A 26,544-nucleotide genomic window follows, 5' to 3' on the forward strand; every position below is an offset into this window, starting at 1 on the left:
GGTGGTTTGAGTCCTAAAATATCATGTGTCGTGCACGTGATGTATTTTCCATCCATTTTGACGGGAAGAGCTAACATAATGGCTATTTTCTGAGTCAATGACAGTTTGGGGGGCCGGTGTCAAAGTGTTGGCAGTTTAGGGGGCTATCCGCAAAACGGGTGGTAATTTGGGGGGCTAAACTGTAATTTTCCCTAAATTTTTCTTAGATCATTTGTTTTCACTTTTTGCTATAGTATACTATGGTGGGTTATGGTTGTGTATTTAGTTCAATTAATTACCAATTAATTGTATGTAGGCACAAAGAGTAACACTCCAAATTAAATATTTTAATTATTTAATTTTGAAGGCGTTAGATTCTTCGAAATAGTTGGTTATGTCATCTGCAATTTTATGCTATTGTTAGTTGGGCTTTTAATTATAAAACCCTAATCTACCCTTCTAGTATCTATCTTCCACCTAAGTTGTACTAAAACTATTACAACAACCCTACAAATCAGAAATAAAAAGCCTCTTACCAAAACAGAACAACTACTCATACTGTGTTTACACAAAACAAATTTTAATATCTTACTTTTCAAAAACTTTTCCTCCCACTCAATCAGATCATCCTATCTTTGTTTGCTACAATTTATATCCACTTTCATATAACATTAATCATATAAGTGATTTTTTTTTTTTTTGAATAATCTTATTTTCAAATCAACCAAAATGTCAAGCCAATCAATGCCACACCCACATTTCGTTCTTAATTTAGAAAAAAGTACATATAATCCCCTCAAACTACCACTCAATATATTAGTATCTCTCCAAACTATCAATTGTGTTAATGTGCCCCTAAATTACAAAAAAAAAAAAAAAATGTTAATGTCTCTCAAAAACTAACAAAAAGACAAAAATGGCCTTAAAAGTTTTTTAACAAGACAAAAAATCGATTTTTTTTTTTTGTTAAAAATAAAAAAAATAAAAAACCAAAAAATTAACAAAAATTATAATTTTTTTTTAAATAAACAAAATTATTTTTTTTTTGAAAAACTGGTTTTTTTTTTTTTTTTTTAATTTTTTTTCTTTTTAATATTTATTATTATTATTATTATTTTTAATTTGATATTGGAGGAACATTGACATTTTTTAGTAATTTAGGAGAGATAGTTAAGCAATTAGTAGTTTAAAAATGACATTGATAATAAGGAAGTAGTTTTCGGAGGGTATCCATAATTTTCCCTCTTAATTTTCTTTTTTCCTTTTTTGTGGGGGAAAGCAACGGCGAGCGACTTGGATCACCCATTGTTGTCACACCGAGACTCTTTCGTCCATCTTCAATTCCCAACTTTCTCAAGAAACAAAACGCTCCCACATTTCCCACTCTTTCTCACTCCCCAAACACCCATGGCCATGGCAAAATCCTTCAATCCCAAGACCCAAACATACTCATCTCCACGACCCCTCATCTACCTCCCCGCCAACCCCAACCCCAACCTCTCCCTCACCTTCATCCCCTTCCAAAGCACCTCCTATTTTCCTCACACCCTTACTCTCATTGACGCCGATAGCGACTAAACCCTAACCTTCCACCAGCTCAAACTCCAAGCCTCCAAGCTAGCGCACTCCTTGCTGTGGCTCAACATTGGCAAACATTACGTCGTCCTTATTATCGCCCCAACTCAATCTACTTCCCGGTATGCTTCCTCGCCATGTTCGCCCTTGGTACCATTGTTTCAATCTGTAATCCTTCTTACACCTTTTCTGAACTCGCCAAGCAAGTCTTAGACTATAACCCCAAGCTTGTCATCACCATTCCTGAACTCTGGCACAAAAATAAAAATAAAAAAATCAATTTACCTTCCATAATGATTTCCTCAAAATCCAATAGTTATAACGTGGAGATAATGTCAAATTTGAAAATTTGGTACTACTCTGAATTGATAAAATCAAACAGAGTTTGTGAGTTATTGATGAAGAATGTCACACAGAGTATAACGCCACAGATTTTAAGACATAAAATATAATGTCTTAAAATAGAATTTAAGACCTAATAATAAGGTAAAAGAATAAATATGAATATTTATGAAAATAAATATTCATTAATTAAGAAGCGTTTATAGTTTTAATTTGATAAAAGTTCAAACAAACCTTAAACTTTGGAATGACAAAAGTGGGGTCAAACGAACTCCGTTTTAGTTGATTTGAAATTTAGAAAACTCTATTCAAAATCATCTATTTACCCTCCAAATTTCATAATTTTTGGACTTCGTTAAGGACACGAAAACACCTGCAAAATATACTACCTCTGATTTGGACGAAAATTGACATCCAACATTATTAATTAATGGGTCACTAATTTTTATAAAAATCATCATTATCCATTAATGATTTTTAGTCAACACATAAACCTAGTCCGTCCCTTAAATATTATGAAGGCTAAAACAATTAAACAAGAATATTAATTATCTAGTTAGTAACTTCATATTTAGTAAGTTAGAAAGCTAGTCTTTATTTAATTAGATTTTAAAGTATATTATATGAAGGTATAAGATAATATAAAACCCAACTCAGCCCATGTAGAACTAGCCTAGCAACCTACACATGTGGAAGAAAACATATAGCCAAAGTGAAGCCCTCATTCACGCATGCTTTTTCCCTTTTTCCCTTCATTGTTTTTCACATGCAAGTTTATGTAGGTTCGGATGAAGGATGGAACATCTAGAATTATTATGTTAATTTTTATTTGAGTGTTGATATGTAATATTTAATAGGTTGGATAAAACAATGGTTATTTATTATTAAATGTTGCATGTGGTGTTACGGAATAAAACCGATTCTACCCAATAGGCCAGCATCTTGGCCCATTAAGACCAATAGCAAATTGTCGAAGCTGTCGTGTCCGGAGTTGGTAATTTGCCGAATCTTCATACAAATCTAGGACGGTTAAAAACCAACCTTATGGTGACCATGAAGGATATCACACGATCACATGGTAACTATTATTACAGAAGGTGCCCCCACGGTCTAGAGCCAATTGAGAAGCGGTTCTAGATCGTGGAGCACGAACCACGACTCCATGATCTCAAGCATGTTAAAGACCGACTTGGCAACGAATGTGGAGTATGCACGACAATCCCACGATCCAAGTAGCCAACAAACGATCTGGATCTGGCACGTGGTCCAATGGAAAAACCGTACCACCCTCAACATTCCATATATAATAACCTCACAAATATACAGGTAAGAGGATGAAAATTGCTCGTTGTGATTAAGAGTAATATACACTTGAGATAATACTGACAAAAGCATTGGAGTGGGATTGTCGGATTCCCCCCGACTAAGTCTTCTCTTTTGCAGGATATTGGAGATAGCCTCTTCCGTTCATCAACTACCATACCAGAATCTGTTCTAACAGATTGGCGCCGTCTGTGGGAACGACTGGCAAGTGTGCGTCGTTTACTATGCAAAAATATATCTGAAATGGTACGAACAAGAGCCACAACTTCAGGAGCTAATAACCCCCGTAACGAGGTTGGGGGTACATCTCATCAACATACGACTGAGATGGAGGATCGAATAGCTCAAATGTCTAGGGACATGGAGGTCCTAACTCAGTAGAACATCCGTCTGCAAAGGCGGTTGGCGGAGGAACGAGTTCCTGAAGTACCTGGAGGACATGAAGAAGGAGAAAGAAACACCCAAGAGGAAGAAGACAGGGAGAGCAGAAGGCTCACGGAAAGAACTCAACCTGAAAACCGATCTCGGCGAGCTGAAGGAGTCGTGAACCCTCCTCCTAGTGAATGGATGATGAATCACCGTTATGAAGAAAGAAGACTCATTGAAGCCATTGCCACGCTCGATGAGAAGTATGAAGAAAAGTATAACCAATTGCAGCTTGAAATCCAGCAAAAGGGCAAGGGGAAAATTTCTCGAGTAGACAGTCTCTTGAACAGGTCTTCCCCATTCACTGAGTGTATCACGACAGTCCAACTGCTGGAAAAATTCAAAGTTCCGGCTATCCAAACTTATACCGAGGTTGAGGATCCCACCGAGCACCTGGACAACTACAAAACGCACATGGATCTGCAGGGGACTCCGCAGGAACTAGCCTGCCAAGCCTTCCCACTCACCTTGTTCGGTTCTGCCCAAGACTGGTTCCGAAAACTCCCACCGAGTTCCATCACGAGTTTTGAAGATCTCGGACAAAAATTTATAACCCAATTCCTGGTTAGGTGCAAACGGAAGAAGCCGTCCGGGCAATTGATGGCGATGCGCCAAAAGGGGGACGAGTCTCTAAAGGATTATATGATCCAGTTTAACCAAGCGAAGCTCACGGTTGATAACCCAACTGAGGAGATGGTTTATGATGCTTTTTACCAAGGATTACAGGTGGAAAGGCCCCTCATGTCCGAGATTGCTCTCAATCATCCTGAGAATCTGGCTGATCTCACGGATGTGATTGAGAAATACGTAAACCAAGAAGAAATCCTCTTGGCTCTGAGGGAATCTCAGAAACAAAAGATCGAGGAGTCAAGCAACCTCGAGAAGAAAGAAAAAGCCCAGAAGGAAGAAAAACGGACCGACACCAAAAAAGAGCCTGCGAAGTATTACCAGTTTTCCATAGATGAGTGGACTCCTTTGAATTCTCCCATTAACGAGGTGTTGACGAAAATCAAGAAGGACTTGCAGTACGAGAAGAAAACAGAAACAAATTTTGTGCTTTCCATAATGCACGAGGCCATATCACCGAGGAATGCACAAACCTCAGAATCTTGATCGAGAAGTTCATCAAAAATGGGAAACTACTCCGTTTTATAGCAGATAACCAAGGCCAGCCTCGGCAGAATCAGGAGTCTCGGAGGCATCAAGACCAAGAGCCGAGACACAGAGATCGCTCCCCTCAGAAGCACCAAGAAAATCATCGAGACAAAAGAAGGGAGGAACCCCGTCGAGAAGAACCTCGACGAAATAGAAGCAAAAGCAACAACAGAGGCACACGGGGTCGTGGCCCACGTAATGAACCGGTTATCGCCATCATCCGAACCATATTCGGAGGATTTGGCGGAGGAGGAGAAACGAGCGCAGATAGAAAAGCCTACGCTCAGTACCAGAAACATCATGAGGTGATGACTATAGAAAGACCCCACAAATCCCACCGAAGGGAGTCCATGGTGGTGGGGTTTTCAAATGAAGATTATGCGGGAGTTTCACTTCCTCAAACCAATGCGATCGTGGTCAAGCTGCAGGTAGCTAACCACCGAATCCACCGAATGTTCATCAATAACGGGAGCTCGACCGATATCCTATATTGGTCGGCCTTTCAACACATGGAGATTAGCCCAAAAAAAGTGATCTCGGCTACCTGCCCTTTGGTGGGGTTTTCCGGGGAGCAAGTCCAGTTGGTCGGTTCGATCGAACTCCCTCTAACATCCAGAGATTATCCGGTCACAAAACTATCATGGTTAAGTTTCTGTTGATCGATAGACCCTCGGCCTACAATGCGATCCTTGGAAGGACAGCTCTCAACGATCTGAAGGCAATTACTTCCACATCACATTTGAAGATCAAATTCCCGACCGAGAGAGGGGTTGGGGAAGTAAGGGGAGAGCAGGGAGTGGCATGCCAGTGCTACAACATAACGATGAAAGGAACCCCTTCACGAGGTAATTGCAGGGAGAAAGACGAGCAATAGCAATTACAGCCGGGAGAACCAACTGAGGAGATGAAAGAATTTGAAGTATGGGGTAAAGAGAGAAGAGTAAGGGTTGAGTCTCTGTTATCTCCGGAGATCAAAGAATCCTTGGTAGCTTTCCTTCAAAGTAATACTGACGTGTTCGCCTGGTGCCATGACGATATGCCAGGAATTGATCCTTCGGTAATTTCGCACAGGCTAAATGTTGACCCAAACTACCGACCCGTCAAGCAGAAAAGAAGAAGCTTTGCTCCATAAAGAAACCAAGCCATACATGAAGAAGTGGAGAGACTATTGAAAGCCGGTTTCATTCGAGAGGTGGACTACCCTCAATGGCTGGCCAATGTTGTCTTAGTGAAAAAGTCAAGCGGGAAATGGAGAATGTGCGTGGATTTCACCGACCTCAACAGGGCGTGCCCAAAATATAGTTTCCGTCTCCCCCTAATCGACTCCACCTCGGGGCATGAGCTCCTAAGTTTTATGGATGCCTTCTCGGGGTATAATTAGATCCACATGAGCGAGCTCGATGAAGAGAAAACTTCCTTCATTACTGACCGAGGGTTATATTGCTACAATATGATGCCTTTCGGTCTGAAGAATGCCGGTGCAACCTGCCAAAGGTTAGTCAACAGAATGTTCAGGGACCAGATCGGGTGGAATGTAGAAGTATATGTGGATGACATCTTGGTGAAGAGCCAGAAAGCGATCAGCCATTTGGCTGATCTCGAAGAAACTTTTAACACACTAAGGAGATATCAAATGAAGTTAAACCCCGCGAAATGTGCCTTTAGTGTCTCATCGAGAAAATTCCTGGGGTTCATGGTCTCGAGTAGAGGAATCGAGGCAAATCCATAAATAATCTGAGTTATGCTGGAAATGCAAGCTCCTCGAACAACTAAACAATTACAGCAATTGACCGGGAGAATTACAGCCTTAAACCGGTTCATCTCCCGATCAACGGATAAATGCTTGACTTTCTTCAAGATACTTCGGAAGACGTTTCTTTGGAACGACGAGTGCGAAGAGGCTTTTGGCCAGTTAAAAGAATACCTAGCCAACCCACCACTCCTGAGCTCGCTGGAAGAAGGAGAAATTCTCTACCTATACCTAGCAGTGCCGCCATCAGCTGTCAGCTCGGTCTTAGTTCGAGAAGAGTTCGGATTGCAAAAATCAGTATATTTCACCAACAGGGCATTACATGGAGCCGAAGGAAGGTATCCCCGGATTGAGAAGTTGACCTTCGCCTTCATCACTTCAGCTCGGAGGTTGAGACCATACTTCCAAGCACATGCTATAAGGGTGCTCACAGAGTATCCTTTGAAGAAAGTATTGCAAAAGCCCGACCTTTCAGGTAGGTTGGTAAATTTGGCCGTGGAACTCGGAGAATTTGACCTAGAGTTCCATCCGAGAACCACCATCAAGGCTCAAATTCTGGCAGACATTATTGCAGAATTCAGTAATCAACCCGAAAGTCAGGAAACACCTGAAAAAGAAGCGTGGATAACGTATGTTGATGGGTCATCCATGAAGTCTCGGAGTGGAGCCGGGGTAGCTCTGATAACACCGGATAAGGATGAAATTGCGGTGGCATTGAACTTAGACTTTCCAACCACAAACAATGAGGTAGAGTACGAAGCAGTAATAGCAGGTCTCAGCCTAGCAAAACATCTCGGAGCAAAAAACCTCGAAGTCCGGAGCGTGTCGGCCACATCCAGGGTGGATCTGAGGCAAAAGGAGAAAAAAAATGATAAAATACCTTGCCAAGGTTTTGGGTTTCTGGGACCGCTTCGAACGAGTGGTGGTCACAAAGATCCTGAGAACTGAAAACGAACGAGCCGATGCACTAGCTCGGCTAGGGTCAGCAACAGACAAAAAGATTTCGGCCTTGAAACATCGGGTAATAATTCTGGACAAGCCTTCTGTGGATGACCCTGGATCGGTGATGCAGATCGATGATAAGTACGAAATTCCAGAATGGGCAAGGAATGTGGTTGAATATCTGAAGAACGGGCAACTGCCGAATGATAAAAAAGAAGCTCGAAAGATCCGGATGTAGTCAGCACGGTATACTCTCATCGGTGAAATCCTATATCGCCGAGGCTATACACTCCCACTCCTGAAATGCCTCTCAACGACTGAGGCCGAGTATGTATTGAAGGAAATTCGTAAGGAAGTCTACGGCAGTCACTTGGGAGGAAGAATATTAGCACACAAGGCTGTACGAGCTGGCTACTATTGGCCAACAATGAATCAAGAATCAATGGAGATGGTCTGAAGGTGTGATAAGTGCCAAAGGTTTGCGAAGTTACAAACAAACCCCCCAGCAGAACTCGGCTAGATTTCCTTACCGTGGTCGCAGTAGATTACTTCACCAAATGGCAGAAGCGGGTCCTTTAATGACTATCACAACTGGGGCAATCAAAAATTTCCTCTGGAAGGTGATCATATGTAGATTTGGGATACCTCACGCCTTAGTAACTGACAATGGAACGCAATTTGATTGCAAACCATTCCAGGACTGGTGCGCTGAGCTCAAAATCCGAATTTTTCTCATCGATATATCACCCTCAGTCAAATGGGCAGGTCGAAGCAATAAAAAAAACTCTGGTGAAGATATTAATGAAAAAACTCCTGAAGCGTAAGGGAGGATGGGTGGAATATTTGTCGGAAGTCATGTGGTCTTACCGAACAACAACCAGCTCGGCAACGTCCGAAACTCCCTACTCACTAGCATTCGGAGGCGAAGCAGTGATCCCAGTCGAAATAGGTTCCCTGAGTTTTCACATCCAGCATTATAATCACGGATTCAAAAGTGAAGGATTAAAGCTGCACCTTGATCTTCTGGAAGAAAAACAATAAGAAGCAAGAGTCAAAACTTCTGCTTATAAAGCAAATGCAGCTCGGTATTATAACAAAAAAGTAAAGCCCCGATCGTTCAATTCCGGTGATTGGGTGCTTCGGAGGATAACTTCGGCAGCTAAAGACCCTACAGAATTGAAATTGGGGCCAGTCTGGGAAAGACCATTCCGAGTTATCAAAATCAACCTAAAGGGAGCATACCATCTTGAAAATACAAATGGGAAGAAGCTGCAAAGACCATGGAATGCCGAGCATCTTCGAGAATATTACATGTAATCTGCTTGTTTTTAAACTTTATCGTTTATCAATGAAATGCAGATTCAGACAGCATATTAAATCCATAGACAACATTCGCAAATTATATGACTCGAATCACGTTGAGGGGATTCGAGCCGAGACTGGAATCACGTTGAGGGGGTTTAAGTCGGAAAAATTATATGACTCGAATCACGTTGAGGGGATTCGAGCCGAGACTTGAATCACGTTGAGGGGATTCAAGTTGGAAAAATTATATGACTCGAATCACGTTGAGGGGATTCAAGCCCAGACTTGAATCACGTTGAGGGGGTTCAAGTCGGAAAAATTATATGACTCAAATCACGTTGAGGAGATTCAAGCCTAGACTTGAATCACGTTGAGGGGGTTCAAGTTGGAAAAATTATATGACTCAAATCACGTTGAGGGGATTCCAGCCCAGACTTGAATCACGTTGAGGGGGTCCAAGTCGGAAAAATTCTGAGACTTGAGCCACGTTGAGGGGGTTCAACTCGGAAAAATTCTAAGTGGAAAACTTAGACGGTACTAGATATACCAAAATCTATACTTAGCCAAAATTGACTAAGTGTAAAACTTAGACGGTACTAGTACCACATATATAACCAAAAAAAAAAGGGTACCGAAAGGTACAACACCAACATAAATTTTGTGCAAAAATGCCGAATGTCATGTATATAAAAAAGAAAAAAATGCAAAGTCTTACAAAAACGCCGAAGCTAAAAAAAAAAAAACTAACTAAGGTTTCTCGGTATTCGGTTCTCTGGAAACTTGAGCTGCAGAAGCTTCAATATCAACGGCCTCAGTCGAAGCGTTTAAATCCGCTGGCTCAGTAACCTCACCAACAGGTTCGGCGTCTTCACCAACCCAATTTGGGACATCGGGAATCAAGTCTCGGCCTATTCCTCTCAGCTCTAAGATAGCTTGCTCGGGAACATTCATAAAGTCGGTATAGTTCAGCTCGGCAAAATTTGGAGAAGGCGTCGAAGGGTTAAGCACAAATTCTTTAAGGGTTTGATCTTGAACCTTGGTAAATGCCTAAATCCGTTAACCCAGGTTTGATGTTGAACCTTGGTAAATGCCAAAATCTGACTATGAAACCGATCTGCCCTGCTTTGTAGCAAGTGGCCTTCGATTTATAGTGCTTGGACTTCTTCCGAAGCTCATGACATTTGGATTTCGCCTCTTGTAAATCTGCCTAAGCTACTTGTGAACCCGATTCAATCTCTTTTATCTTCTCCTCAGCGGCTTTTTGAGCTTCTTCGGCATTCCGCGAGCTTGTTCGGCGACTTTCCTTTGTGCTATTGTAGCGCTCAGATCAGCCTGCAGAGTTGTATTACTGCATGATGTAGCCGAATACTTCGCCTCGACATTATCAGTGTGAGTCTTAAGTGCGAACATCTCGCGGGTCCTCGCATCCAGCTAGGCGGATAATCCTCGGCTGGTTTCCTCGGCCGCATTTCTCCTGAGCTCGGCGTCAACAACTAACTCATCATGTCTGGCCAATTCTGACTCTCGCTCAGCAAGAAGCTTATTCAGCCTGGCCACCTTCGATTCAAGAGATTGTCTCCGAGCCAATTAGAGCTCAAGCTAGGAAATACGTTGCTGAAGTCAGACTATGACCGGAACCTGGCCTGGTGGAAACTCCTGTGTTGGAAAAACAGAGCAAAGGTATCCACCAATTGATGCGAAGAAAGGAAAAGGTTAAAAAAAAAAAAAAAAAAAAAAAAAAAAAAAAAAAGTAGAAAGAGATCAAAATAAACTCACCATGGTCTGAAGTCGGACCAATGCAGCAATCATATCCTCAGTAAGAATGCACCCAGCGGTACTTTGCCCTAAGTAATCGGTCGGGGTAAGAGTCCGTATTGCATCCATAATCGGCCCAGAAAAGCGCTCTTCCAGTGAGGCCTCGTCAAATTCGTATTCCCAGGCTGGCTTAAAAAACCCGATGGAATCGTAAGTAGACCCTATCGTTGGCCCGGCCTAATCGGTCCTAAGGCCGACAAAGGGCTTGCTACAACTTGGCTCTGCTTCCTCGACCACATGATAAACTGAGGGCCCGTTACTTACCCTGACGGCCGCGCTATCAGCTTCGGCCCGGATGGATCCCGCATCATCACCAACTTCAGCGGCCACTTTTGGCTGCGATATCTGACGAGTCTCGACCTCGGTTTCTACCTGTGCAGTCAGCAACTCGGGTAAGGTAGAACCACTTTCAGGAAGGGCGGTCTGAGCCACTTCTTCTCCAGCCATGGACGTAAGAGTCACATCCTGGCTCGCAGGTTGCGCACTGAGCACATCCTCATCACGGAGCATTGGTGCTCCGCCTGGTGATGGATGATGAGGCGCAACCTCCTCCTCAGCATTCCGAAGTGAGTGTTAGGAGGTGATCATCGACAAGGGTTCAGCGCGAATGGGAAAACCCTTAACCGCCGAACCAATTGATTTGAGATACGACCGTGCCTCCTCAATCCTTAGTTTTTTCTTAACAAGCTCCCCCTCAGGCTCTTTGCCCAACTAAGGCCTTTCTTGAGAAGCCTTTGATTTTCCCGCCGACTTCTTGGCAGCCTTCAGGTCGGCAGTTTTCTTCTCGACGACTTTTTTCTCGGCCGCTTTCTTGGCTTTAGCTTCCTACTGGGCACCGATCCGTTGGGCGTCAGCAAGAAGCTTCTTGACAGTTTTTGGAGCCTTATCATGCTCCTTAGACTTCTTCGGTCCCTCGGGAACCTTTTCCTTACTCTTCTGGGTAGCAGGCACGGGATCTTCCTTTGGTTTTTGGGATTTACCCTTCCTCACCTTCAAGAAAAGAAGATCGGAAATAGGGATGTCGTAACCAAGAATATTTCTCATATTCTCATTTGTCACGAGGTGGTCGAAGTCCAGCACCACTGACGCCTCTTCAGTTGGCGTAGCCTTCGTAAAGGCAAGCATGGCGTCGACATTATCAACCTGCTCATCAGTTAGCTCAGGGGCTTTCGCAGCCCTAACTCTCATACGGGCCCAGTCCCGGGGTACCCTTTGGTCCGAGGACCTTGAGGACTCGGCTCTCTCCCACTGGCCGGAGACTATGAAGATTTGCTCCTTCCATTATTTGTTGTTAGAATATCTCCAAGCCAGGTGGATGAAGGACGGTTTCTTGCGAACGGTAAACTCTACTGTACCATCTCTTCGGAAGCCAGCTCGGTAAATTGTGAGGAACTCGGCTACAGACATCCTCTTCTGAAGCTTGATCCTCCAAAGGATGAAAGAAGCAAACAGGTATCTCCATCAGTTCGGTTTTACCTGAGATGGAGCCACCCCCAACTGCACTAGCAGTTCCCTAGCTATCCCTATGAAAGGGAATCGAAATCTGGCCATCAGCATTCGCTTGGTGATTGCCACGTCACCGCCTGCGATGGAAAGTTGACCGGGCTCCTGAAATTGGAGAGTCATGGAGTCCGGGATATTATAGCTTTGGTGGAGGCGACCTTCCTCAGAAGTCGGAATCAGAGACCTAAACCTATTCTCATGAGGAATGAGATTCGGGCCGCCACCGACGGGAGCACCATCAGAATCAGAATCAGAAGCCATAAAAATTGATCAAAAGTTTGAAGGAGATCGATCAAAATTTTGAAGGAGATCAGTTAAAAGTCTGAAGGAGATCAGTCAAAAGTTTGAAGGAAATCGGTCAACAGTTTAAAGGAGATTGGTCAGCTGTTTGAAGAGGATCGGGAAACAGAAAAAGATTGGCCGAAAAAGGGAATCCTCGCAGGAAAACTCAGAGGTTTTTTACATAATAGTGAATGATGAGGAAGCTGAAAAGACGTTCATTGAATGCGCCGAGTTAAAAGTTTTGTAACCGTTGGGCGTACAACTGGTCTTGGAAGACGAGCCACACACGCGTCTCAGCGCGTGAATTAGCTTCCACGGCCAAAATTCTAACGAGCGTGATTACACGCGACATGAGAAGCTCGAATCAACCTAATAATGTCCGCGCTGTGTGAGAATATGAACCGATCTGACAACAAATTCCGAATCTCATCATAACCAAAGTCATCATTTTGGACGCTTCCGTTTCCAAGGGCGCTTAAATTCAAAAAAATTTGAATTTCAAAATTTTGCATAGCAAAATTTCCTGGTGTTTTCCCAACAAAGCGAGTCAGCATATTTCACATTCAAGCCTAGCAGAATTGCGCAAGGAAATTCCTTTCACTGAGACTACTTCATGCAAAAGGAATTGGGGGGTAACTGTTACGAAATAAAACTAATTCTGCCCAATGGGCCAGCATCTTGGCCCATTAAGACCAATAGCAAATTGCCGAAGTTGTCGTGTCCAAAGTCAGTAATTTGCCGACTCTGCATACAAATCTAGGATGGTTAACACCCGACCTTATGGTGACCATGAAGGATATCCCACAATCACATGGTAACTATTATTACGGAAGGTGCCCCCACAGTCTAGAGCCAATTGAGAAGCGGTTCTAGATCGTGGAGCACGAACCACGACTCCACAATCTCAAGCTTGTTAAAGACCGACTTGGCAACGAACGTGGAGTATGTACGACAATCCCACGATCTAGGTAGCCAAAAAACGCTCAAGATCTGGCATGTGGTCCAATGGGAAAACTGGACCACCCTCAACATTCCATATATAAATACCTCACAACTAGACAGGTAAGAGGATGAAAATTGCTCGATGTGATTAAGAATAATATACACTTGAGATAATACTGACAAAAGCATCGGAGTGGGATTGTCGGATTCCCCCCGACTAAGTCTTCTCTTTTGGAGGATATTGGAGATAGCCTCTTCCGTTCATCAATTACCATACCAGAATCTGTTCTAACATGTGGCACATAAGTTGTTGTTTTGTGTGTATTTATGATATTAGAACACATGTTTCGTATTTTTTATATAATAAGGTAATTCAATCAGTTCTGAAGTGTTATGTTCTCAGTTGTTAAGAAAAAAACATATTTTCGCCGCTGCCAATTTTTAACTTTGATGATGTCGTAATGTCAAGTGGAAATCGAAATTTTCACTTACGTTTTTTTTTTTTTTTTTTTTTGTATTTTTTTGTAAAGGCGGGGCGTTACACAGAGTGATATAGCTGTTCTTCTGTAATCATCCGGTACCACCAGGACGGGAGTGATTCTAACACATAAGAACTTCATCACAATGTCGATGATCACGACAACCGATCAGGACTGGTACGACAGTTTTGATGATCGCGTATTCGTAGCTTCAAAAAGGGAACACGGTGGTTTTGATGGGGAGGGTTGAACTTGAGAAGGTCCTGGGGGCGGTGGAGAAGTACAGGGTGACTCATGTGTCCGTTGTTCCACCAGTGATGATTTTGTCAGCGAAGCATAGTGCGTTAGTACGACTTGTCGTCGTTGAAGCGGATTGGTTCAAGTGCGACGCCTTTGGTGAAAGATGTGATGGAGCAGTTTGCAAAGAATATCCCTCAAGTTAAAATTACTCAAATAATTGATGTTATTCTTCCATTGCTATCGTTTAGTCATGGAATTTACAACTCCTTGGCTTTGTGTGTTCTATGTTACTAAAAGAGTTCATTTAGGTATCATCAGGAACGAACCAGAATTTCATCTAGAGGTGCCAAAGTAGGAACGAATTATTTTTAGTAGGGGCAAATGTTAGTTATTGAGCCTAAAATTACATATATATTTAACTTAATAAAGAAAAATAAAAGAAAATTTAAAGACTAACGGGGCAATTGTCCCCTTGGTCTATACATGGCCCGTGTCCCTGGGTATTACACAATATATTGAATATAATACAATGAAGTTGTGATAGATTTGAGGGAGATAAACCTTTTCGGAGGAACTTCACTTAACCTGGAACTGTTTTGAAGGGTTTTGCAAGCATAATGTCGAATTATCAAAATTTACAATTATCGAGTTCTCAATAATCAGCCTCTTTTAATTTCACCTTGACGGTTAGGGTTTTGCATAAAATCAAACGTCTAATGGGTAAACGTCTCTTATACTCTGTATAATTTACAAAAAATACAAATTTGCCTTGAAGATTTTTTTTTTTTTTTTTTAAATAAAAAAAAAAAAAAAAAAAAAAAACCTAAATGTCCTGGCCGTTGGTCATCAAATGTTTAATTTTTTTCTTTTCAAAAAAATATTTAAAAACTGAATTATTTTGAGGTTTTTTTTTTTTTTTTTTTTTAAAGAAAAATGTTTTAATCATGTTAGTGTCACAACTTTCTAAATAATTTCTCAGTTGCACATTATTGTTAAAGATTTCAAAATATTTATGCACTTGACTATAATAAGGTGGTGGGGGACGTTAATATGAGAATCTTCCTTGAGATAACCGTTGAAAATAATTATAAAATTAAAAAGGGAAAAATATCCATATCTCCCTCAAACTACCACCCAATTGAAAATGTCTCTCCAAAACTTTCAATTGAGACAATATCATCTCCAAACTACCAAAAAATTATCAATGTTCCCCCAAAGCCATAAAAAAGACAAAAATGACTTTAATTTTTTTTTTTTTACAATAAAACAAAAATACCTCTATAAATTCGAAAAAAAAAAAAAGAAATAATTATTTTTTGAAAAACCGAAAAATTTATTTATTTATTTTTTAATAAAACGAAAAATTTTATTTAAAAAAAAAGATTTTTTTTTTAAAACAAAAAATTTTAATTTCTTTAAAAAAAATTAATTATTATTTTTTTAAACGAAAAGTTTATTTTTATTATGAATTTTTAGATTTTTATATTTTATTAAGGGTATTTTCATCATTTGGGGAACAATTGACAAATTTTGGTAGTTTGGGGGAGACATTGTCAATTGAGTTGTAGTTTAAGGGGGATAATTGGACTTTACTCAATTTAAAAATTAGGCTCATACTGTTGGTATTGTTGTCAAGTTGTTTTTGGTATCTTGCTAAAGTTTTCGAGGCATATAGACTTATTTAGGCAACATTTGGCAAACCATTCTAATTTTTCTAAAAAGTCATACTAAAAATATTGTTACTTTTTCCATCACATCATCCACTTTTTATTTTTATTTAAACCTGCGTATAGATCGTTCCTTTTAATTACCCTTGCCCATGCCAAAACAAGAAATATTTCGGAAAATGAAGTTTTAGAACGAGTTTTGACATTTGAGTTTCCAGTATGTGCTCTTCTACATGAGATTGATTGAATAAAAGAATGATTTGTGGGTGTGTCTATTTTGCTGGTTTACCAATTGCTGATTTACGAATTGCCGTATTGATTTGGCAGCTCGATTGGAATATTTGTCTCCTTCCTCTCTTGTTGTATCTCCTTTACCTCAAAACTCGGGAGTTATTGGTTAAAAATCAATATACTTCTAATGTCGAGTCGGGATCAACTAGGACAGTGCCTGACATCATCATCCAAAAGCTCGAACGATGCGGGGATTGGTCCATTAAAAAACACAACTCTTTTTTTTCTTTTTCTTTTTCCTGTGAAGGGTTCTTGATGAGTATTGAATATTGCATATTTAAGCCATTTAATTCGCATATGTTATGCCCTTAGTTTAGTTATGATATGATGCTTTGCATTGTTTTTATGTTAACAACATTCTCAGGACCTAAAGGGAAAACACAAGTACTTCTTTTGTTTTTAAGCTTATAAAGCAGCAAAAGCAAAATCCAACATTTTGCAAGGCAAAGGGCTCGAGTACAGCTTACCTAGGCTCGAGCGCTGCACCCAGCTAAATGAGCTAGAGCGCAGTTTACACTGAGCTCGAGTGCATTACCCACATCATTAGGCTTGAGTGCACTTCAAGATAGGCCCAAGCACAACCTGAGCTCGAGCGCAGTTCTAAATTAGATTGAACGCAGTCGCATGGCTAAAGTTGATAGCAAGGCAAAATCAGAAATGGAAAGAGTTTTCCTTCTACTTGGATTAGAAGTTCTAGAAGACCACTAATTGGGTTAGGGTTCTTTTGTACTTTATAAATAGATCTCCAATTCGTGCTTTAAGGGTATGCCACAAGAGAGAATATAAATCAATAGGATTAGTGTCTAGTTTTAAGAGAAAAGTGCTTCAAAGTTTCAGCAACTTCTTGCATTGGAATTCTTCTCAACAAAAGCAATTTTCAGCATCTCCATGAGCGGCTAAATCATCCATAGGGTATTGATATAGCCATTTCTAAGTAATTATGGTGTAATTGTGTTTTTCTTTGAGAATTCTATGAACATGAATGATTGTTGTTTAATCTTAAGATATGCTTTAATGTTTATATTTAATTTTAATAAACCTTGTATCTTGTCTTAGAACTCAACCTTCATATTTTCTGTGATTGTATGAAGGATGATTTTACAACGGTTTTAATGGACACTAAATCAAGAGGGTTTGATAGGTTATGCCTAGGAATAATGAATTGCTCTACACCCTAATTAGTTTAATTTAGGTAGAACAATTCATGCTTTGCCGAAAGATGAGTTATGTTTATCCATTGATTACATTTATGTTAATTAAGAGATTTGATAATTCATACCTAAGGAAGACGGATCGTACTGCATCTTAGTGGTTAGGTGGATGATCCGTACCAACCGAAGATAGGCTATTCTTATTTCCTAATAAAAGAAATTTTTGTACGACATCGTTAGATGCTTGACAAACACACATAAGTCATATCATTCATGTAAGTAAAATTCTCATGTTAAATGCAATTTACCATTATCATGAAGTTAGTGGTGAAGTCAATTTCCTATAACTTCTCCATACTATCTTACTTTTACATTTTTATTTAGTTTCAATTAAAACACCAAAACCAAATATCTTTTTTGAATTAGATTAGAGTTAATTTCAATAACTATACAACAACCCACATTCCTTGAGGTTCGACACCCTCACATAGACCCTATCCTACAAAAATTCGTTCTATTGCGAGTAGTTTATTTTATTATTGGTACACTCACGACTACATCAGTTCTTCAAAGGTAAAACATTTGGGCATTCAAACCCAAAAAATAATTCCATGCTGACATTTCTTTTATTTATTGCTTATTGTTGCATCAAGAAGTCAAGAAGGCTATGCCACTTATTAGACAACTTCCTAGTGTTTAAATAGTTAAATGCATGAATTAAAGTAGTGTTGTAATATTAATTAAATGCTTAAATCAATCATTTCCTATAAGCTTAAGGTTAAATAGGATAAGTGATGATTTAATATAGTATCAAAATAAAGGTTTTGAGTTTGAATATTGTTTCAATCATTCAAATCTTATTTCAACTAAATATTTTACATGGTAGGCCTCATTTCTTAATGTTAGCTAAAATTAAAGTAAAAGAAATCAGAAAAACGAAATGCTCCTTAGGTACATTACAATGTCGTTTTCCTTAAGAATATTTGCCCCCACCATAAATGGTATGCAAAGGGTTACAACAAATATTTCTTCAGGATACAATGGAGCTCATAATCATTTGTTTGTTTAATTACGTTTTGCACAAACGAAAAATAAACCAGAATATTCTCAAATTTTCTATTATAACAAGAGACAGAAACTCAAAATTTAAGTGCAGAAGGTATCAGGAAAACGAATAGAAGATGAAAGAAAAATTGTTATCTTTTTAATAACTGGACAACAATTACTTCTGTATTTTGTTGAATGACAGTTATTTATTAATTGGTAATCCAACCATCCATAACTGCTAAAGTAACAGTCAAAAAATGCTATTTTAACAGACATTTAATTCTGACCATCAGATCAAATAACCATCGATGGTTATTATTAAATAATTTATTATTTAAAATCAACCGTTAGGTCAAAGGTGATTTGACCTTACAGTTTAATTTAGTGATGATTCAATAAATCCAACCATTAGATCTGTCAAAGAAGCATCCTATGTTCTAGATCAAACCACCAGATTAAATGATCATGACCATCAAGGCGCCATTAGCACCATACAGCCCACTGCCACAAGCCCGCATCCATGCGTTTAGTGCTTTACACCGTACTAGAGTATTCACATAAGTGCATACACTCAAACGTTACTTTAAATGCTTAAAGTGTGTTGAGTCTTATAAATGCCTAACTACGCTTTCTCTTCTTTTTTTTCATACAAGACTTTTCATTTAATGACTTTTAATACATTCATTTTAAATCATTTCCAACACACAATAGCATTAATTCACACATCCCTATAAATTTTAGCTTTTGAGCAGTGATTTAATATGTAGCTTCAAAGTGTCTTCCAAGATACAATAGCATTAATTAAACACACTTGTTGAATGGTTCACTGAGGGGTTGCAAGTTAATCTTTCATCTTATTACTTCTAATTTGCTAGATTAGGTTGGTCTTGAATATTATCAACCACAGGCTCTCTTTTTTTTTTTTTTTCTTTTTTTCTTCGGGGCAATCAACCACAATTATGTTCCTCGGATTCATTCATACTGTATTCTTTTTGCTCCTTTGAATTAATTCAACGTTTTTTGTAGCTTATATATCAGTGGCTACTGAGAATGAAAAGAAGGATTAAAAAATTCAACTTTCCTACATCATTGAATTAAGCAAATGCAGATGGTTTAACTCCAAGCTAGCCCAAAAATGAAAACACCATTAGTACCATTATTTTGTTATTGTGAAGACATACATAAGCTATGGATGAGATAATTTTTAGAAAGCCCAGCAGGCAGAGTCTTAGAATCACTGTCTGGTGTCTCTGTTTTAAATGTCTGATGAATGATAACTCCATTCAACTGCTGTTGACTCCAGTTCTTGTGGTAGTTTAATTTGGAGATGTACCAGACCCTGTTTGAAGTATTGATTCCTAGGGCTTGAGCTCTATCTTGCTGAAAATTATTTTACGAAAATTAAAGTTTTTCTCCAATTTCAAAATTTTAATTTTCCCTCAATTTTTTGTTTTACATTTTGTCCCATATTGAAAAGCTATGAGATTTATGTGTATAGGCATTTATCTTATTCTTATTCTGTAATGGATTTTGGGTAGACGCACATATGTCGCATAGTCGCTTTGACACACTTACGCATCGTCACACACTTGCACAAGCTTATTATTTACGTGTGGATTTTTTCTGATGTGTATAACTGATATTCTAACAAACATATTTTCATTCGAATATTTTCATAAATAACTGTTTTTTTCAATAGTCATTTTTTTTAACCGTAAAAAACTGCTGTTTTAACAATCATATTTTTTTAAAAGTATTTAACCGCTTTTTCAATAGTCAAAAACTGTCATTTCAATAGTAATAAATTGCTTTTGTAATTCTATAAAATAAAAAAATTTCAGCAAATTTTTTAACACCTTTTATTTTCTGTTGTTACAAAATTTCTTGTTTAAAGTAGCATTCAAAATTTGCAACCTCCACACTACATTCAGGCAATATTGTATTCTGATGACAGAATTGTTGTATTTCTATCACAAAACTTATTGTATAAGTAATATGCAATATTTGTCTAATAGGCAGATTCATATTCGTCTTACTGTCCAAAAGTTCAGTTATTTTCCATACAGATTTTATTTTGCTTTCATGAATTCTGTAGTTCCTAAATTTTTTTTTTTGATATATCTTTTTCCGCTGAACTCTAGTAAAACTGTAAAAGGTCAATATTGCCCATCCAAAAAGGTAAATAAATAAACCACTAAGGAAAGCAGATGGGGGAGAAACAACAAGATAACATCCTTAATCTTGAAAATAATCTTATATCATTGAGTTTATTCTTCCTTGTCTTATTGCTAGTATGCCTCATGTAGAGTCTAAAAATCCTTTCAGGTTATGTTAACAATCCAGAAGCCACAAAGCTAACTATAGATGGACAAGGATGGGTACACAGGAGATCATGGATATTTCAATGAAGATGGCCAGTTATTTGTTGTAGATCGAATTAAAAAGCTCATCAAGTGTTATGGTTTTCAGGTTACTTCACATTTGTTAATTGTTATATTATGCAGATGAATATAGCCTCGCTAACCATTTACTGTGGAGAAAATAAAGATTCTTGTTTCTTTTATATTACTATGAACCATCCTCAATGCCACTCTCTCTACTACTAGTCATATTGAGATAAGAATTACAAGATGGTTTGTGTAAATTAAATTTTTCGTTATTAATGTAGAAGTTGAAGTGACGCATGCCATAAGTCGAACCACCTTATTTTCTATGTCTTTCTTTCTCGCTTTCATCTCTTTAGATTATTATGTGATTCTATATGTTAAACTATCATGTATAATATCTTTCCAGTGTTGGGATTCCATTGAAATCATGGCAAAACTTTGTTGATTTTGATCCTGTTAAATCTACTTCTGTGGAGGAATCAAGTCTCACTCATGAGCATGACTGTTTTTTAGGTGGCACCTGCAGAGCTTGAAGGGCTGCTGCTTTCTCATTGTTGGTACAGTTTCCGGTATGATGTGAATCTGCACGTTCTTTTGATGTTCTTCACGCTTCTCAATAACTCTGCAAAACAACAAAACCTAGGGACCCTTCCGGGGGTCCCGCTCCGATGCCTAAGTTAGCTTCTGTGAGAAAATAATGTTTTGTGCATAAAATTGAGTCTTAGTTTATACCTGGGGTATGGGCCTATTTATAGGCATAGAGGTGGAGTCAAATCTGGATTAGGACTCCTGCTCCTTGTTGATCTAGAACTGCTGTCCGAGTTCTAATTGGACTTCAATCCTTTACTAGACTTCTAATTGGATATCTTCTTAGACTTCCAATCTGATATCTTCTTAGACTTCTGATCTGATATCTTTTTAGACTTCTGATCTGATATCTTCTTAGACCTCTGATATGATCATTATTCTTATCTTATCATTATTCTTATCTGTTTGGACCTTATTAGACTTTTGAATCTCCTCTTTGGATCGGGTTGAGTGGGATTTATCCCCAACAGTTACCCCCCAATTCCCTTATCCAAAGCTTGCTTGAATAATGGGAATTCCATGTCTAAAGAAACCCGATCTTTGTCTCCTTCTGAAAACCTGCTAACCTGCAAAACCCGAGGGTTAAATCTTACCCCCCAATTACCTTCTTGTTTTTCCTTAGGGTTTTCTCCCTGTATCTTGAAAAATCTGCAAAACCCGAGGGTTAAATCCGACCCCCCGAGAAGTTTCTTCTTGCTCTCGGCTAGGACTGATCCGGGACTCTCGGCTAGGACTGATCCGAGAGGCTCCTTCTCGGCAAGGACTGATCCGAGAAGTTGTTCTTGCTCTCGGCTAGGACTGATCCGAGAGGCTCCTTCTCGGCAAGGACTGATCCGAGAAGTTGTTCTTGCTCTCGGCTAGGACTGATCCGAGAAGTTGTTCTTGCTCTCGGCTAGGACTGATCCGAGAGGCTCCTTCTCGGCAAGGACTGATCCGAGAAGTTGTTCTTGCTCTCGGCTAGGACTGATCCGAGAGGCTCCTTCTCGGCAAGGACTGATCCGAGAAGTTTTTCTTGCTCTCGGCTAGGACTGATCCGAGAGGCTCCTTCTCGGCAAGGACTGATCCGAGAAGTTTTTGCCTGCAAAAGAAACAACATCAACGGGTTCCTGGTCCTTAGACCGGGAACACTCCGATGCTTAAGTCAGCTTTATTCATTTATTCTGAAAATACTTATTCCCAAAATCTGGGGAATTTTCTGTCTAGTCTGAATTAAAAATAAAATTCTAGTTCTTTGCAAATATAAATACTAAAAAATAAAAGCAAGCCTGAAATTCCCGAGAGTCCTTTTTATGGGATCACGGGCAGATACTGTTGTTGCCTCGGCTCTCTATGCTGTGGGCTTCTGCTTCTTCGGTCCTCTCTTCTTTCTATGTCATCTCGGGGAGCATTCTCTTGAGGCCTTTCGTCTAGCTGAGGACGGTCTCGGGGATAATAATCCCGTGGCTGTTGATCTCGGGGCTGATAGTCCTGATGATTCCGAGGCCTGTTATTTCCTGGATGGTTCCGTCGCTCTCCCAAGAACCGAACTAGCTTGCCATTCTTTATGAATTCTTCTATTAACAACCTTAGGGTTACGCACCCCTCGGTGTAATGACCTGCTTGTTTATGGAAATCACAATACTTCCCTGCATTCTTATAAGGAGGATCACCTGGTATCTTTTGTGGTTCCCGAAACGCCGGATCTCTCTTGATCTCCATGAGGACTTCTGATATCTCGGCATTGAGAGGTGTAAAGTTGTAATCTTTGAACTTCTTTACCTGCCTCTGCTCTTCCCAATCAGCTTTCTTGAGTTCTTTCCTTTTCTTTTCTGGGGCTGTCTCTCGGGGTAGTCTAGAACTGGCCATAGACTTCAGCGTCTCTTCCTGATTGATGAATTCTTCTACCTTATCCATGAGGCCCTGCAAGGTACTCGGTTGCTTCCGGATCAACTTCTTCATCAAAGGCTCCTCGGGTGAAATTCCCTGATAAATGGCAGCAAAAATCATATCCTCGGTCGGATCTTCGACCGTAGCCTTCTCTCGGTTGAACCGAGCCATAAACTCCTTAAGACTCTCATTGCCTTGCTGGTGCAATGATAGCAAATATCCCGAAGGCTTCTTCCTTGTCCGGAAAGCCAAGAACTCCGTTAGGAATATCTTGGACAATTCCTTGAACTGATCAACGGAATTCGGGGGCAGCTTCCTGAACCAGTCTCGGGCATTCCCCGAAAGAGTAAGAGGGAAGGCCCGACATGCTACTTCATCGGGTGTCCCGTGAAGGTCTAGATGAGCTTTGAAATTCTCTAGGTGATCCAAGGGATCTCTGTCTCCTGCATAACTTAGAATTTGGGGTACCTTAAACTTATCGGGAAGCTGATAGTCTGCCACCCGTCTGGTGAAGGGTGAGTCTGTACCCATTAGGAGCTTGTCCACCATTACGGATCTGCCTTTGTCCTTTCTTTCCATCTCCATGTCCGTGCACCTTCTCTCCAGCTCGGCAATAATTCTGCTCAGATTTCCTTGACGGTCATCCTCCCTCCGAGGATTAATGTTGCTATTGTGATCTTCTTCCTCACGCTCATCCCTGTTCATCTCGGGATTGGGCTGTCTCGTCCTCATGCTTAACAATTCTGCATTTAAGTCTTCAATCTGGGCTTCCAACGCTGCTATGCGATCTTGATCTCCACCCCCCGGGGGAGGGTTCGGTGGAGGCTGCAAATTATTCTGAATAGCCGGTTCCTGTGGGGCCACGGGCTGTCGATTGGTCTGGCTTCCGGAACGTGTGTTCATCACCATGCTGGATCTTTTTTTTTTAATGAGGAACGAATAATCGTTTCCCACAGACGGCGCCAAACTGTTGGTACAGTTTCCGGTATGATGTGAATCTGCACGTTCTTTTGATGTTCTTCACGCTTCTCAATAACTCTGCAAAACAACAAAACCTAGGGACCCTTCCGGGGGTCCCGCTCCGATGCCTAAGTTAGCTTCTGTGAGAAAATAATGTTTTGTGCATAAAATTGAGTCTTAGTTTATACCTGGGGTATGGGCCTATTTATAGGCATAGAGGTGGAGTCAAATCTGGATTAGGACTCCTGCTCCTTGTTGATCTAGAACTGCTGTCCGAGTTCTAATTGGACTTCAATCCTTTACTAGACTTCTAATTGGATATCTTCTTAGACTTCCAATCTGATATCTTCTTAGACTTCTGATCTGATATCTTTTTAGACTTCTGATCTGATATCTTCTTAGACCTCTGATATGATCATTATTCTTATCTTATCATTATTCTTATCTGTTTGGACCTTATTAGACTTTTGAATCTCCTCTTTGGATCGGGTTGAGTGGGATTTATCCCCAACACTCATAAAGAAAAATTAGATGCTGTTCTGATACCGTAAGTAGGAGAATCATTTGAGTTGTATTTCATACTTTTTCCCATGCTTTATGAGCAGTTATACATACAGCTCCATCTATTGCCTTATCTTTGAATCACTGCATGAAAGTTCTATGTTAATTTCGACTTGTAGATTCCCCAACACTAAAGCTAGTGAGGTCCCAATTGCTTATGTTGTTCGCTCGCCAAACAGCTTGCTAACAGAAGAAGATGTCCAGGAATTTAGTGCCAAGCAGATAAGTCAATGCATCTTTCTATGGTTAATTTGATCTTGTAGAACTCAAGGATGCAGTATCATTTTGGGTTCTATCAATTGTAGTTATGGCAGTATTCCTGTCCAGGGAAATGCAATCATCGAGTCAGGAAGATCATTCATTGAGAAATTGCTTGTTTGGTCATTGGCTTTGCCAAATTAATGAATGTTCCTGCAAGTTTGATCATTTACCAAATAATCTGTTGATATTTGGATTGTATGCTTCATGCTTCTATAAAGCCATTATGGCTGCTTCTATAAAGCCATTATGGCATAGTTGTGTGTTCCCTCTTTTAGATTGCATGTGATATTTTGGAAGTTAATATGTACTATACTCAGTCTTGGCAGTTTTTGTTTACGTACGTGTTGATTTCAAGTCGTATCGAGGTATGTGTATATATAAGACTATATAGGTCAATTCTAACCCGACCCATTTAATTAAATGTGTCAAACTCTTCAACTCTAACCCTATAATTTTGTATTGGGTTCGTTGGTCATATCAAAAATTGTTTGTCATTATATAGCGTGTCGGGATTCAGGTCGTGTCAAAATATAAGTATAAGACTATATAGGTCAACCTTAACTCGACCAATTTAATTAAACGGGTCAAACTCATCAACCCTAACTTTTTAATTTCGTGTCAAGTTTACGGGTTGTCAGAGGCGGAACCAAGGGTCGAGTATGCCCCCCCTCACCTCCCAAAATTTTCTCCTACTTTCAGTGAAAAATTGCCTAGATACTTTGGTTGCCCACCATCAACCACTCATAGAAGCAAATTGCCCCCACCCACTAATCAGTCATAAGACATAAGGGGCAAACGGTTCAGATTTTAGCCAGCAATATCTTAAATTTTTTTTTTTTTTTCAAATAAGTTTCAGGCTTTTAGATTAGATGAAAGGTAGAAGATGACCTTTTAATATATCTTCAAAACACTCTGTTTCATTTTTATTGTTAGTTGTTTAAAACGCTCATTTTTTACTTTACTTGCAAACGCTCTGTTTTAAAAAGCCTGCAAAGTTTGTTTTTGTTTTTTTCTTCTTAACGCGTTAATAGCCTACGCGCCTCAAGTCCGACCAGCAAAAACTTATTCCAACTACCAAGAAATCCACCGCTTTGTCATAAATTATTTTTTATAATTTAATATATTATTTTGTGAATAGGAAAATATGGCAATTATTTTATGCCAAAGCTTTGAAGAATTTTAAGAAGGAAAGGCTAGCTGAAAGCAGGAAGATGCCGGAAAGGTATCCCTAATTTTCGAACAAAATTAAAGGCAAAATAAGAAAATTATATTTTCAAATGCATGTAATTATCTTTAGAAAATAACTTATATATGGTTCTTGCCTTCTTGGGAGACCTAAATATTTTTTTTCTCCATATTTAGCAAATTTGTTGTTAACTTAAACATTATATTCTGTTTATTAATATGTGAAATCTATGGTGATAATTGATAAATGAGATGGCACCCAAAAACAAAACTCAAGTATTTATTTAAAATATTGAGTTACAATTTATAAATTGAAATTTCTCTAAGAGGAATGCTAGAAGGAAGATTGATGTCTTTTTTGTGTCCTTTCAAAATTGATATGCCTTTTAAAACTACCATTGCATCAAAATTCAATAATCATCTATCACAAAATATTCAATAATGATTTTAAAAATCACTACAATTTTAAGAAGACAAAAGAAAGACATGGTCTTCCTTCTGTTATTACTCTTCCTTTAAAGT

General features: G+C 39.4%; 1 protein-coding gene and 1 pseudogene across 1 annotated transcript; one reads left to right on the forward strand and one right to left on the reverse strand.

Annotated features, from left to right (window-relative positions):
- Positions 1-1,392: 1,392 nt before the first annotated feature.
- On the forward strand, positions 1,393-24,978 carry LOC133873312 (probable CoA ligase CCL7; annotated as a pseudogene).
- Positions 22,226-23,772, reverse strand: LOC133874048 (uncharacterized). Its single transcript, XM_062311881.1, has 2 exons — positions 22,839-23,772; positions 22,226-22,742 (listed from the first exon to the last, which is right to left on the reverse strand). The coding sequence occupies exons 1-2, from the start codon at positions 23,758-23,760 to the stop codon at positions 22,477-22,479; spliced, it is 1,188 nt and encodes a 395-aa protein (XP_062167865.1). The 5' UTR covers positions 23,761-23,772; the 3' UTR covers positions 22,226-22,476.
- Positions 24,979-26,544: the final 1,566 nt, after the last annotated feature.

The sequence above is a fragment of the Alnus glutinosa genome, chromosome 7 (assembly GCF_958979055.1).
Source record: "Alnus glutinosa chromosome 7, dhAlnGlut1.1, whole genome shotgun sequence".
NCBI classification, from domain to species: domain Eukaryota; kingdom Viridiplantae; phylum Streptophyta; class Magnoliopsida; order Fagales; family Betulaceae; genus Alnus; species Alnus glutinosa.

Excerpts from the sequence above, each read along its gene's own strand:
- LOC133874048 (XM_062311881.1), bottom strand. The coding sequence starts at position 23,760 with ATGAACAGGGATGAGCGTGAGGAAGAAGATCACAATAGCAACATTAAT. Across the intron at positions 22,743-22,838 it reads GGAACCACAAAAGATACCAG|AAGAATTCATAAAGAATGGC; the intron begins GTGATCCTCCTT and ends GGTTGTTAATAG.